At 52.8% G+C, this 14238-nt stretch overlaps 5 protein-coding genes across 5 annotated transcripts; 3 read left to right on the top strand and 2 right to left on the bottom strand.

Annotated features, from left to right (window-relative positions):
* Nucleotides 1-233: 233 nt before the first annotated feature.
* On the top strand, nt 234-3605 carry K489DRAFT_311534 (DNA polymerase delta catalytic subunit; the record flags this gene model as incomplete). Its single annotated transcript, XM_033600791.1, has 2 exons — nt 234-2815; nt 2867-3605. The coding sequence occupies 2 exons, from the start codon at nt 234-236 to the stop codon at nt 3603-3605; spliced, it is 3321 nt and encodes a 1106-aa protein (XP_033464029.1).
* A 677-nt stretch (nt 3606-4282) lies between these two features.
* Nucleotides 4283-5043, bottom strand: K489DRAFT_375071 (uncharacterized protein). The gene has a single exon (XM_033603606.1). It carries the CDS (start codon nt 4969-4971, stop codon nt 4636-4638), a length of 336 nt encoding a protein of 111 aa, XP_033464028.1. The 5' UTR covers nt 4972-5043; the 3' UTR covers nt 4283-4635.
* Nucleotides 5044-5997: 954 nt separating this feature from the next.
* K489DRAFT_3322 (uncharacterized protein) lies at nt 5998-6713 on the bottom strand. Its single transcript, XM_033602156.1, has 2 exons — nt 6559-6713; nt 5998-6465 (listed from the first exon to the last, which is right to left on the bottom strand). Exons 1-2 carry the CDS (start codon nt 6639-6641, stop codon nt 6234-6236), a joined length of 315 nt encoding a protein of 104 aa, XP_033464027.1. The 5' UTR covers nt 6642-6713; the 3' UTR covers nt 5998-6233.
* Nucleotides 6714-7632: 919 nt separating this feature from the next.
* On the top strand, nt 7633-9815 carry K489DRAFT_310627 (uncharacterized protein; the record flags this gene model as incomplete). The annotated part of the gene is made up of 2 exons (XM_033600719.1): nt 7633-7904; nt 7961-9815. The coding sequence occupies 2 exons, from the start codon at nt 7633-7635 to the stop codon at nt 9813-9815; spliced, it is 2127 nt and encodes a 708-aa protein (XP_033464026.1).
* A 2185-nt stretch (nt 9816-12000) lies between these two features.
* K489DRAFT_3150 (uncharacterized protein) lies at nt 12001-13820 on the top strand. The gene is made up of 3 exons (XM_033601062.1): nt 12001-12202; nt 12300-13131; nt 13188-13820. Exons 2-3 carry the CDS (start codon nt 12399-12401, stop codon nt 13601-13603), a joined length of 1149 nt encoding a protein of 382 aa, XP_033464025.1. The 5' UTR covers nt 12001-12202; nt 12300-12398; the 3' UTR covers nt 13604-13820.
* The last annotated feature ends 418 nt before the right edge of the window (nt 13821-14238 follow it).

The following is a 14238-nucleotide window of genomic DNA, read 5'->3' as shown; positions in this document are numbered from 1 at the left end:
AGTTATACGCGTTCAAAGCTGATGCTTCATTTGGAGTCCATTCAAAGCGGACTGTGCATCACGTGCGGCTGTGCACCACGCGGGGATGACCCTTAATTTATGACGCCCGAAGCTCGCGTCGACACCGCGTCACCTAAACGCGTCTCCGAATTGGTGCTGGAGGTAAGAGGTTGCGGTCATCCTACACAACACATCTCGGTTGAGACCACCAGAACATCCAATCATCTCATGCAATGCTTGGGATATTGACCAAATCAGCATCGAGTGTGCCTGCGAAGCGGGGTCTACAAGATGCACCCAACTCCCGACAAAACCAGCAAGTGTCGCCATTGAAGAAGATCAAGCTTGAAGATGGCAAACCTATTGTCCATGCTGTACCACGAAGAGGACTCAATGGCAGTATAGTCGGCTCCAGCCAGCCCAAGAGCAAATTTGAGGAAGAGGTTTTGGAGAAGCTCACGCAGGATATCGATGCGCTCAAACACAAAAATGCGGAAAAGGATCAACATTGGGCGCGGCCCAGTCTTGAAGATTTCGACCCAAGCACAAACACTCTCTGCTTTCAGGCCATCGATGCGGAGGAAGGCACTCTACACGGTGGCAGAGGAACGGTCAAATTGTTTGGTGTCACTGAAGACGGGCACTCAGTGGTCCTACATGTGACCGACTTCTTGCACTACCTCTACGTGGCAGCACCTGTATCGTTCACAAAAGCCGACTGTGAGCCATTCAAGATGTTCCTCGAATCAAGCCTAGCGCAGCACTCGACTGCGATACATTCAGTGCAGATTGTGCTTCGAGAGAACATGTTCGGGTTTCAAGGCAATCAAAAGGGGGCTTACTTGAAGATCACTGTTACGGATCACAAAATTATCAATCGACTACGGACAACAATTGAGAGCGGCAATGCCAACTACAAGGGCCTCTGGAAAGGAGCCGATGGTGGCATTCTCACATTCGACAGCATCCAATATGTGCTACGATTCATGGTGGACACAAAGATCTCGGGGATGTCCTGGGTTTCGGTGAAGCCGGAACATTATCACATAATACCTGAGCGCGACCGGCATTCGCAATGTCAAATTGAGGCGCACTGCCACTATCGCGATATTATAGCCCACCCCATCGATGGTGAGTGGGCCAAGATGGCACCTCTTCGCATTCTCAGTTTCGATATCGAGTGCGCTGGTCGCAAAGGTGTTTTCCCTGAGGCCAATGTGGATCCAGTGATTCAAATTGCAAACGTCGTCACTCGATATGGAGAGGAGAAACCTTTTGTGCGAAACGTCTTCTGCATGGACACTTGCAGTCTAATCGTCAACACCCAAATTTTCGAATTCGGCTCGGAGGAGAAAATGCTCATGGCTTGGAGGGACTTCTTGGAAGAAGTGGATCCGGATGTAATCATTGGCTACAACATCTCCAATTTCGACTTTCCATATCTGCTGGATCGTGCAGCTCATCTGAAAGTGGGCCGATTTCCTTTTTGGTCAAGATTGAAAAATGTCAAGTCGATCGCAAAGGAAACGAACTTCTCCAGCAAACAGATGGGCAATCGAGACACCAAAGCCACGAACACAAACGGTCGGTTACAGCTCGATCTCTTGCAATTGGTGCAGCGAGACTACCAATTACGCAGCTACACCTTGAATTCCGTCTCTGCGCACTTTCTCAACGAACAAAAGGAAGACGTGCATCATACCATGATCACCGAGCTGTACAATGGAACACCTGAATCAAGGCGAAGATTGGCGGTGTACTGTCTCAAGGATGCTTACCTGCCTCAAAGACTGATGGACAAACTCATGTGTCTTGTGAACTATACCGAAATGGCGAGGGTCACGGGTGTTCCATTCAATTTTTTACTTTCCAAAGGTCAGCAGATCAAGTTCATCAGCCAGCTTTTCCGGAAGGCGCTTGAACAACAACTCGTGGTTCCTAATCTCCGGAGTGAGAGTAGTGACGAGCAATACGAAGGCGCCACCGTCATTGAACCCACAAGAGGGTATTATGATGTCCCCATCGCGACGCTGGATTTTGCGTCCCTTTATCCCAGCATTATTCAGGCCCACAATCTCTGCTATACAACTTTACTGAACAAGAACGCAGTGGAAAAATTGCAATTGAAGAAAGACGAAGACTACATCGTAACACCAAATGGCGATCTCTTTTGCACCGCGAAGGTCAGAAAGGGTCTCCTCTCCCAGATCTTGGAGGAGCTTCTCGGCGCACGAAAGCGTGCCAAAAAAGAACTCGCCGTCGAGACAGATCCTTTCAAGAAGGCCGTGCTCAATGGACGACAACTTGCATTGAAGATAAGTGCCAATTCCGTGTATGGCCTGACAGGTGCTACGGTGGGCAAGCTTCCTTGTTTGGCCATTGCAAGCAGCACCACCGCATACGGGCGTCAAATGATCGAGAAGACCAAAGAAGAAGTCGAAAAGCGATATACCATCGCGAATGGGTATACGCACGATGCTCAGGTCATCTATGGCGACACGGATTCCGTCATGGTCAAATTCGGTCCCAATGATCTTGGAAAAGCAATGGAACTTGGTCAAGAAGCTGCAGATTTCGTGTCAAGCAAATTCCTCAAGCCGATCAAACTGGAATTCGAAAAGGTATATTTCCCATATCTCCTCATCAACAAGAAACGGTATGCCGGGTTATATTGGACCAATACAACCAAATACGATAAGATGGATACCAAAGGAATTGAAACTGTTCGTCGAGACAATTGTCGCCTGGTGCAGAATGTTATTGAAACAAGTTTGCGCATGTTGTTGATTGATCAAGACGTTCAAGGCGCTCAAGAGTACGTTGTCATCGCGCACCATCACTGTCATACATACTGACCATCTCTCAGCTATGTCAAGGAGACCATTTCCGAGCTGCTTCAGAACAGAGTGGACATGTCGAATCTTGTCATCACTAAAGCGCTGACAAAGTCTGACTACGCGTCTAAGCAGGCCCATACCGAGCTTGCGGAGCGCATGCGTAAACGCGATGCTGGTTCCGCACCTGCTCTGGGCGATCGCGTTGCATATGTCATGGTCAAAGGTGCAGCCAACGCTAAGGGCTACGAAAAGTCAGAGGATCCCATTTTCGTCCTCGAGAACAACTTGCCGATCGACACCAAGTACTATCTGGACAACCAGCTCGCGAAGCCTCTGGGCCGTATCTTCGAGCCGATTTTAGGAGAGAAGAAGGCGGCATCTCTGCTGACCGGCGAACACACGCGCTCAATATCTGTCGCGGCGCCGACCATGGGCGGCTTGATGAAGTTTACAAAGAAGACAGAGACGTGCCTTGGCTGCAAGAAACCGCTGGTCTCGAAAGACGAGAAGGGTGGCGCGGTTGGAGAAGAATGCCGACCGCGGTTTGCAGAGTTGTACCAACGCTCGCTTAGCAAGGTTTCAGAGTTGGAAGTCCGATTTGGAAGGCTATGGACTCAGTGCCAGCGGTGTCAGGGCAGCATGCACAACGAAGTCATCTGTTCTAGCCGGGATTGTCCGATCTTCTACATGCGAATGAAGGCTAAGAAGGATGTTGAAGATGCTGGGAAAGAGTTGGATCGATTCGACCGGGACGCAACACTTTGGTGAACCACCTTGGTGCCGAATGCTTCAATCATATCACGCATGCAAACTACTTTTCTAGGTAATATTGGCTTCTCTGAATGGTGGAATTTTGCGAGCAAGAAAAGAAGACGACGCAGTTCACGCGGGAGGCAGTGCGCTCGTCACCCAGAAGTACGCTGCAACTGGACAAATACTTTATTCAATATGAGAATCTGCCACTGCAGCTCTGAACTGAAATGTTTGCTTTCTTTGAGCCAGGCATATCGCATTTTTGGAGACAACTTGGAATGAGTGATGTTTACAGATGTCACGTGATTCCGCGTCAAGTTCCGCACAACGCGTGAGTTGTGCAAGCCGAGGACCAAAGCGATCGTCCTCGAAACCGGCCATTGTCGCCAGTCACAAGTGCAGCCACCAACGACTCACGAGGAAGCTGTACTACATGTAGTCGAGACTCACGCTCAGTACGGTACGCTATTTTGAGACCTATGGTCACTTGAGTTCTGGTGAAGCTAGGCGTGCCGGTGCTGGTATTGCGCACATCGGGCTAGCCAGGGGGGCACTTCATCCTTGTCAGGGCCCGTCAACAGCGAATGCGCCTCAAGAACCCACACATGATCGTGAAAGCATTGTGTCGAGGATTGAAGGCTGAGAACATTCCCTGTACAGTTGTGTAACGCGTGGACAGCGCCTGAATTAACATTAATGGTCATACATGGGAGCGATAGCATCGACGCTCTTGTGCAAAAGTTCCTAACATTTGTTTGGTGCTCCAGTGGGCCAGTTTCATTCACTGTTTCCCGCAAGTGTTCATCAATGTCTTGGCATACGCCGAGGACAAATGCAAGTGGCGTTTCTGCCAGCCCTGGAGAGCTCAAGTCCTGCGGTATGCAGGAGTGAAATCTCGACGGCAGCTTCAATGAGGGCCAGGCGCAAGTTGAGCAATAGTGTGTACAGCTTGTGTTACAGCGCTTCGCTTCCTTGGTATACATCAATAACGTATTTCAACACCTTGTGCTTCCGATTCCCGGCAAACTCCTCGTAGCGAGTGCAATTACACGTGCATACATAGACAATGCTCGTTAAAGGGGCTTCCTGCATCATGTGGGCGTGCAACCAACCTTCGTTCAATCCGTGGTCGGGAGACGACAAGCCTGGAGCAGCAACCGTCCACAAGTTCCGAGCATGTCAGCTGGCCCGGCGCGCCGCTTGGAACCACATTCCAAAACCACATATCCACAGCAGAGTCGTGTTCAGGAGTTTGTACGTGGTCGATCCAACGGTCGACGTCATTCGGACGATCTGGGCGCGAAGCGTGGACGACTGGAGCCAGTGACAGTATGTAGCCGATGGCAGCCATCAAGCCTGATACTGTGCCCACGTTATCCATTTGTCCGTCTCGAGACCAAGCATACCTCGTAGGTGTGTGCTTGTTAGCTGATTCGTGATATGGGCTGACTGGTGTCAAGATGTTTGCGTAAAGCATGCCCGAGGCAGCAAGAACGCGAGCGATTGGCGGCCCAAGTAGCCAATGACCTGGAGGACGAAGTCAGCGGCTCAGCGGGCAGCGGCTAGTAGGGGGCCGTCCGAGCGTTGAGTCGGTCAAGATCGCGCACTGGTAGCACGAAGAGGAAAGTCAAGGTGTCAGGTTAGATCGCTTTGCTAGATGAATACGAGTCATCCCGGTGGTCACGACTGGATTGCGCAACACAGATCTGGGGATCTCCTTATACACCGAGGGAGTTCTCGTTGTTGTCGTTGTTGGATTGTCCACTACTGGCCATTGAAGCAGCTTCCAGTCGCTCAATCAGGATTTCAAAGCTATGGCAGCACTGAAGACCAGTGGAGATAGCGCACGAGGGGCTGAACGGAAACCGAGTACATATGAACAGAAAGGCATACAGAGCTGGGACGGGCTGGACATTTGCACAAACTTCCCGACATCTCAAATGACAAGGCACCGCAGCACGAAGTCAAGAATACTCCCTCGCGAAAGACGTGCATTATCCCATCTGGCGAGTGAGAGCCCTGATCCCGACGAGAGCGCCATTTTTTGAGATGCCCACGGAGGAGCGATTATCGGTTCACGTCTGGCATCTGCCATCGCTCTTGTCAACCAAATCTCGGTCTCTGTCCGGTCCTGCTCGCAAAGGGCTGGTACCTACCTAGTAGTGTCGTTTGATCCACTGAATCTGTTCGCCAGTGGCTGCTTCTAGGTTGACTCCTGCCAGTTGGAGGTAGACTTGGGCGTATGGTACCGCATGGGCTGCACAGCAGGATACGTACGTGTAGACAACACCTGGGCAAACATGCACTTTAGGGTCGATCAAGGGGTGCCTAGCCTCGTTGAGGCCGATCGTGCCACGATGTCGACCCGCAACCCCGTTGGTCAACCACGCTCGTCGGGTGTGTCGTGCCACTTTTGAGGGTTGGTGTGTCTCATCCCAATTACGACGAGGCATTCCATAGAATACACGCATGACTGGAGATGCCCTGGACCTATCGTCCACGCTGGCTCTCGTGGTTGTCCACAAAACTAAACTCTCACCGTCGCCCGTCTCACCGCGTGCCCACTGCCGCCGAGCGCGCCCCTCTTCAGATTTTCTCTCTTCCGTTGTGCTGACCGCGCACTGACGCGACGCGAACCACGAGCTATCCCCGATCCTTTTTAGCCACTCCACCGCGACCTGTGTGCGTGCATGCCTCCCTCCGAGTGACCTCTATCCCTATCCTTTCTCTGGCCTTGCAGTGCATTTTTCGTGTTTCTCGCCTTTTGTTGTTGTTTGTTTTGCGTTTTGTCTCCTTCTTACGAGTGGACTGTAGACCTTCCTCCGCTGTCCCCGCTCCGAGCCAGGTTTCCCTACCGTGCCTCACCAACTGTCCGCTGGTGTCAAAGGCGTCGTGAGTAATGTGCACTACCCCTGGACTTTGCGCTTGTCACCTGCGTGCCGTGTTCGCCCGCCGGTGTGACTCTCACCTTTGCCCGTCTCTCTCCGCCTCCTTTCTTGTCGGAGAGATCCACTCGACTGCCGCCACCGCAATCACCATCGCCATCGCCATTGTTGGTGAAGCCGTGTACACACTGCGCACAGAGGCGATTGTCTAGCGCAAGAGTACACTTTCGTAGGTACCGTACCATCTGGCTAGTGGAGAGAGATGTGTCTACCGTGCGTATGATGGTGTCGTGTAGGACCGTAGACTGTGCGTTGCCGCTATCCCTCCCGCCCGCTTGTCCGCGCACACGACGTTTACGGCGTTCGCTGCGAGAACTGTTTTCTGCCACAGATTCATCACTGCCACCTCCACCTCCACTCCAGCTTCTGCCTGTACCCTGTTCCGCTCCCACCTCGCCCGTTGGACAGGTCTGGTCATCCCGACGTCTGCCATCGTTCGTCTCTCCAGCCTGCCGTTTCTTTCTTTCCCTCCTCCATCATCACCATCATCGTCGTTGTCGCCGCCCCCGCTGCTGGGCTCTTACGACTTGCCACGGATTGAATCGCAAACACTCTTTCGATGCCTTCACTTTGATTTGCTTCTACTAATCTCCTTTCCTCTTTTCATTCCTTCTTGCGAGCCGCCTTGCTCCTCCGGTTGCCGTCACTCTTTCCGGCACCGCGTCATTCTTTCAAAGGTCATTTTTTCGTCCTTTCTGGATCGCTATCTCATATCACCGCCGTGGAAACGCATTCCAGACGGACGACATTGTCTACACCACAACTGCATTCGAAGCGGAGACTGCTGGACCCAAGAGTTGTTGTCCATAAGCCACCTGGTCGTGGACATTCTGCGGAAACTTCCTTACTTCATCGCTATTCGGTCATTCACTGCAGGATCTGATCCGTGTAATCCAACTCGCGGACCGTTCCATCACACTCTTTCAACTTCTGACGACGTGGAGACGCATCGACCTTGATCACTCACCACCTGCTGGTCTCGTTCACAGTGCTGCAGCAGCCGCCGCTGTAACACCAATACTTGGCGGCCATTCACGACCACGACTCCGGCGAACATGGCCGAAATAATGCCCCCCCAACAGTCGACACAAATGGAGATGACATCCCCATTGAGTGCAACACAAATTTCAATCAATGGCACAGAAAGTGCGAGTCTGCTCGCCAACAATGCCGCACGGCGCCCGCCACGGAAGAGCACGCTTACACAGCAACAAAAAAATCAAAAACGACAGCGTGCTACGCAGGATCAATTGATGACCCTCGAAGTTGAGTTCAACAAGAATCCTACCCCCACGGCCGTGGTGAGAGAGCGAATAGCTCAGGACATCAACATGACTGAGCGCTCGGTCCAGATTTGGTTTCAAAATCGGTAGGGCAACACTCTGTCAGTAGCCACAATCAAACAGTACTAACATCAATCCTCAGACGCGCAAAAATCAAGAACATTGCAAAGCGAAGCATCGAAAGCGGAGAGGATTGCGAACACATCCCCGACTCAATGCGACAGTACCTCGCAATGCAACCGTACGGCCAGGCGAAAGGCTTCGCGCCGGGTCTCCTTGGTCGTGGTGGACCAGCGTTCTCTCCTTATGGTGGATCCGCTCTCGGCATGAATGCTGACGCCACTTCCGGCAAAGTCGTCATCCAACACTTCCACTGTCGTTCTCTCACCATCGGTACGTGGCGCCGGATCGGACAGAGCTCAATGGATCTCGTGATCTTCTACTCTCCAGACAAAGCCTGCGTCACATACTACATCAACAACGAGAGCGCAGGCTACAAGATTGAGTATCCTTTCGCATGGATCAAGAACATTACGCTTGAGCAGGGTGACGTTTCCGCCGCGGCGGAGGGTTCCTCGCAGCGCTCGGGAGGACTCATCATTGAGATGACCCGTGCGCCAAAGTTTTACATGGACGGATCTGGCAGCGGCGGATTCTACGAGTGCGGCGATTTCTCCGAGGATCAACAAGCCAGCACTGTAATGGTGCACCAACTGGGCGGCCCATCCAAAGTTCTCAGCGGTCAGTTGGCAAAGCTCATCTCCCTCGAGGCTTACCAGAATCGGCACTCGATCTTCGATCAGTCTGTATTCGCAGTATCTGCCCCAGTTTCACCTATTCATCACCGCCCTGCCAGTCAGCCCAACCACATGATGCACCCACACAGTGGCATGCATCTGTTCCCACCTCACGATCCCAATGCTGGGTTGATGGGTCCGCCAGGTCCTCGTGGTCATAAGCGTCAGCGAAGTCGATCCGTGCCATGTGCAATTGACTTCTCCATGATTCGGCACCCAATGCCGTCCTTCCTGATCCAACAAGACGGCCAAGCGGCACAACAGCCACTCCAAGATCCGTCCATTTTCCATCCCGTCCCACAGCATCAACACTCCAATGGATTTGTGGCTGGCGCAACAGGCCCTCATTTGAGTCTCGACACCTCAGCCGGTTACAACATGGGGATCCCTTTCAACGGGCCTCTATCTGCTGCCTCTGCGACCTCTCCAAGCGACTTTGGACCGCCGGCATGGTTTACCGGCGCATCTCACGTTGATGGTATCCAGCCGAATCATTTGCATCCTAATTTCCAGAATGGCTTCCTCGCTGTGGACCCCGGTGCGATGCTCGGTACCAGTCACACACCACTCTCCATGGTCAGTCATGGCGATCCTGCAATTGTAGATCACTCGCCTCCATTGAGCGGTGTTGGGCGCAGTCAAAGCGCAGACATATTCGGCGGGTCGGGCGAGAACGCACAGCTCGACGAAGAAAGTTTATATCTTTCCGACGCTTTCAACAAGCAAATCGCCTTGCCGTTCAGAGGATCCGTATCGGAAGAGCCTTTCCATTCGCCCATGCCGGAGGGAATGTTCACATTTCAAACACCTCCAGGCAATGGCACAGAGATGCAAGCCCACCTGAACATGAGCGGACCTAGTCAGCCAAGCTTCCAGAGCCCTCCAGGTCAACAGCAAGACATGTCTGCTTTCGACTCGCCTTCACAGCACAACCAGGACAGCGCCATAGCCTTCTCGACCTCATCACAGGGATCTCAAGACCAAGCAGCTATGTTCAACAGCCCTAAGGACGGAGGCGTGATGTACCAGGATGGAAAGATGTATGCTAGCCCCGGGCATTTACAACAGGCTTCCGAAGAGCATGGCATGTTCCATCAGAGCCCTGTGGCTAACGGTGCCATGACCCAGAGCTTTGACATGAACGGCCAACCAATGTACAGCTTTGTCGATCCCACCAACCTTGGCCACGCTCAGCAATAGATGCCACAATTCTGTGTACAGCAACAAGTTACTGTTCAGGCACCGATTCTTTTCACGATTATTAATGCGCCATGGATCCGGGGTCATTACGACTCCTCACCGATTAAATTTACTTTGATATACCCCGCGGCTGGCTAACCGTGGAAGATTTTCATTTCTTTGGGCACCGGAGTCGATGTTATGTTTTGTCTGCTTGCCGTGTACGAAATTTTGTCCATTTCTCGCGCTCGGCGTCATCAGCTCGGGCTTCTTTCTTTTGTGCTTTTCAGCTCTCTTCACCTGAGCTGATCTTGTCCTTATGAAAATGTGCATATAATACTTCAGTTCTGGACCGCTGGGAGTGTCCAGCACCGGAAGCAACCGCCCCTGCCAATCTACCGGATGCTGGGCTGCGCACTCCTTCAGCTGATCGGCGTCGGAGGCGAGACTCGGTTGTGAAGGCGACAACAACAGGATGGCTACGATATTTTACGATGCGACTACTCTGCGCTCTCTTGCACGGTCTGCAATCGTCCCTCGAGAGCGGGACGAGTACTAGAGGCTATGCGGCGCAGATACGTGGGCTTGCACAGTGCTCTGGGCATCCTCACTGCCCAAGTCGTTTGGTGTGGTTATGGTCGAAGGCGTCTTGGGTCACATTCATCATTTATCACGCACGTACTGGCTGCGGAGTGTGCTTGTAAGATTGTAAGCGCGAAAAATGAAAGTCTTTCTCGAATGCTCTACTGCAGTACCTACCTACCTTGAGGGTCTATCGTGGATTTGCCATGCACTGTGAGTCAACTACAATCAACAAAGGGGCTATTTTGCACGTGATAGACGCTTCAATATGGTCAAAGTGATGGCGATGCCGACGATCTCGTCCAGTCGCATGCAAAGACCACTGATTAACATGCCATTCACAAAATATCGTGCAGCAGCGGGTGAGTTGTCCAGCAAATGCCTCCAGCACACACTAAGTACCTGCTAGGTACCTAGGTAGGTAAGAATGTGATCGGGGAGGGTGATGACGATTTGCGCTCGCTGCGCCGCAAGGCGCAGGCGCTTGCCCAAGTGGCCAACGATGACAACCATCACCAACACAGGGCAGAGGACACTTGCGCAGCCCTGAAGGCAGTTCTTTGTCCCGATCGTCTGCTTGGTGTCTGCTTCAGCACCAGGTAATAATAAGCTGCAAACCCTGGAATTGTAGAGGTTGCCGTCTCTGCTGTTTTTGCATAGCTTTGAAGGTTGCTATGCTGCTGGAATGCACTCGTGGTGAATTCATGAGGCTGATGAGTTCCAAGGTTGGACTGACCATCCACCCTTCTATAATTATCCAATCGACGTAACACCCGGCCCCATCCATGGATCTCGGACACTTCTTGCAATCCGTAACTTGATCCCTCCTCTTCTTTTCCTTCCTATAACTTCTCTTGCAAACACCAACCGTACCCTCTTCAATTTCTACATAACACTGATAGTGTCGAGAACAACGAGAACAATCAATTGATCGGTATCATCAAGATGGGCGTAAGTCTTTCCCTCCGAGTCGCGGATACCCCGCCGACGTCACCGTCCCGAAATCACACCCTTCGGGGACGGACGCATGTCGGGCGCACTGTTGCAAACCACCCGGACTTGCACCAAATCCACGGTGACGCGGCCGTGATCTCTGTGCGGGCGTGCAAAGCACTTCCCTGGCGCAAAATGATCACACCTGGTAGCTGATATACCTGTTCATTTCTACCTATAGTTGGCATCAAAACTCGCTGCCGCCCAAGGTGGCGCTGCGGCAATCGCCAACTACAGTGGGCAATATCCACCACAAGGGCAGCCGCAGCAATACGTAAGTTGAAACTGGCCCTCCTTCCCTCGCCTGTGGTCCCCACCAACAGTTTCATGCATGTGACGGCCTGCGTCAGTGGTGCTACAGAACTTACGTCAACCCGGCCTGGCAACCCGAGCAAACTTGATCACTCCTACGATCACTTGGGGGCATTCACTGATTACCTACGTAGCCTGGCAAAACTTCATACCAAGCTTATCCCGGTGGTCCACCTCAAGTGAGTATCGCTATCTTTCAATCATCCATCTTGCCTCCTCCTTGCTGCACCATTACTTTTGCGTTGCGATGCCTCTCGCATCGCGCCTCGCCGCCGGCGGAGCAGCTGCGCCAAACACAACGCCCTACCCACAAGGTGGTTATTCGGAGTACTCGTCACCTCCGGCTCCTGGGGGATACGGAGCATCTCAGCCTGGCTATGGTCAACAACAATACTCGCGCCCACCGCCACCACCGCCACAACGACCAGTAGCAGGTAGTTATCCTGGACAAGCCCCGCCTTACGGACAGAGTCCTCAACCTTACCATCAACCTCATCAGAACTCATCGTACCCTGCACAAGGTCAATACAGTGGCCACGGCTATGTTCGTCGGTCCGACCCAGGAGATTTTGCACGCGATCATACTAGCCTCAGCCGCTGACTGCATGTTTATCATAGGGAGGCCCACCACCTGGCCAGCAAGGCGGCTATGGCGCGCCACCACCGGGGCAGTACCCTCCTCCAGGTCAACAGCAGTATGGCGGCGGCGCTGGCAATATGGACTACCAGCGAGAGCTGGAGCGTGCCATTCAAGAGAAGGGTCTCCACAGGTTCTATGGACCTGGATCACCGGGACAACAGAAGATTCCCATGATCGCAGCTCGTGCAGGCCAGCAAGTTGATCGCCTCTGTCAGGCTTGGCGCATCCAGAAGGAGATAGCCAATGATATCGTCAGGCTCGCCTTGTATGATATTGTCATTTACATCGACGACAGCGGATCAATGTCCTTCGAGGAAAATGGCGAGCGAATCAAAGACCTGGGACTGATCCTTCAGCGAGTCGCTTTCGCCGGTACTTTGTTCGACGACGACGGCATTGAACTGCGCTTCATGAATGAGGACCTTCCCATCCAAGAGCTCTCTGGCATTCGCAACGAGCAGCAAATTGAACAGCTACTTTCGCGCAAGCGTTACAAGGGGCTCACACCGTTCGGAACAGAGCTTCGCAAGAAGGTCGTCGATCCCATCCTCATTTCGCGCCTGAACAGCGGCCAGATGCAGAAGCCACTGCTCATAATCTGCATCACAGATGGTCAGCCTGCTGGCGAGAACCAGAACACCCTCACCGAGACAGTGCAGTACGCTGTCCAGGCGGCTCAGCGTTCTCCGTACGGCCCTGGGGCGGTCGCGTTCCAATTCGCCCAGGTCGGAAATGACCAGAAGGCAACTGAGTTCCTAGCAAAACTCGACAATGACCCATTGGTCGGTCGAGAGGTCGACTGCACTTCCAGTATGTCTACGGGAAGAGCTGTGGGGAGAGTGTACCGTTGCTGACGAGTTCGCTAGATTATGAGAACGAATCCGCCGAGATGGCCCGCGCGAACCCGCCTGTTGATCTCACTCCTGATCTTTGGATGATCAAGCTCATTCTTGGCGCCATTGACCCAAGTTACGACACGAAGGACGAGAAGGCTGGTCAAGCCGGTCCGCCTCCTAGACCCCCGCAGCAGGGATACGGTGGTCCACCGCCTGGTCAGTATGGCCAGCAGCCGCCGTACGGTCAAGGCCCGGCAGGCGGCTATGGACAGCAGGCTCCAAGCGGTTACGGTCAGCAGGCTCCTGGCGGTTATGGTCAGCAGCAATACGGAGCGCCTCCGGGCGGTCAGCAGGGCTACAACCGCCCGCCGCCTGGTCCTCCTGGCCAGGGCTCTTACCCTGGAGGCCAAGGTTACGGCGCTCCTCCTCAGCCACCACGTTACTAGACCGATTCGGCATGATGTGTAATCAGCCGGCTTTGCACGCTTGAATCTGTTGCCAGACGAGCTTCGCAAGCGATGACAGGATGCAGGAAATATGTTGAGGGGCACAATTTCACGTCTTCGGGGTCATTGGTATCAGTAGTAAAACCAGCAGGCTTAACGAGCTTTGGCAAATACAGAAATGGTTTGCCAATGCACCTATGTATTCGAATGGGATTGAAAGCGCACGCCAATTGTGGTGATTCAAATAGCCATGGTATCCGTTCGTGCTGCGTTACATGTTGTTTCAAGAGGTTTTTTATGCGTGTGCAGTATGCGCTTCGTTGCGCAATTGCAGACAAATTCTCGCTGTCCGTTCACCCGCAGCATCCAAATCATTTGACCACCTGCACTGGCAGTTTGACGCGGAGTCGGAGCAAAGAGTTCGCTTACTTACTCACCTAGGTAGGTATCTAGGTAGGTACCAGGTAGGTAGAGAAGGTTCAAATACCTTCGTTCCTTTCTCTTCAACATCCGATACTGAGCATCGCTGCATCGCCGCCTGTCTATCCACGAATATGACACAACTTGCATCGGACGATAGCATAACGCCCGCGACATATCCACCGGACCGCGCAATAGCTTTTGCTCTTGCAGTC

Source organism: Dissoconium aciculare, assembly GCF_010015565.1.
Source record: "Dissoconium aciculare CBS 342.82 unplaced genomic scaffold K489scaffold_1, whole genome shotgun sequence".
Lineage (NCBI taxonomy): Eukaryota > Fungi > Ascomycota > Dothideomycetes > Mycosphaerellales > Dissoconiaceae > Dissoconium > Dissoconium aciculare.
This window is presented reverse-complemented; position numbering and strand designations above follow the sequence as displayed.

What these genes read in the sequence shown, in the direction of transcription:
- K489DRAFT_3322 (XM_033602156.1), bottom strand. Translation starts at nt 6,641, where the DNA reads ATGGCGATGGCGATGGTGATTGCGGTGGCGGCAGTCGAGTGGATCTCT. An exon ending in GCGGAGAGAGACGGGCAAAG is followed by an intron (nt 6,466 to 6,558) that starts GTGAGAGTCACA and finishes CTTTGACACCAG; the next exon opens with CGGACAGTTGGTGAGGCACG.
- K489DRAFT_3150 (XM_033601062.1), top strand. Translation starts at nt 12,399, where the DNA reads ATGGACTACCAGCGAGAGCTGGAGCGTGCCATTCAAGAGAAGGGTCTC. An exon ending in AGAGGTCGACTGCACTTCCA is followed by an intron (nt 13,132 to 13,187) that starts GTATGTCTACGG and finishes CGAGTTCGCTAG; the next exon opens with ATTATGAGAACGAATCCGCC.
- K489DRAFT_375071 (XM_033603606.1), bottom strand. Translation starts at nt 4,971, where the DNA reads ATGGATAACGTGGGCACAGTATCAGGCTTGATGGCTGCCATCGGCTAC.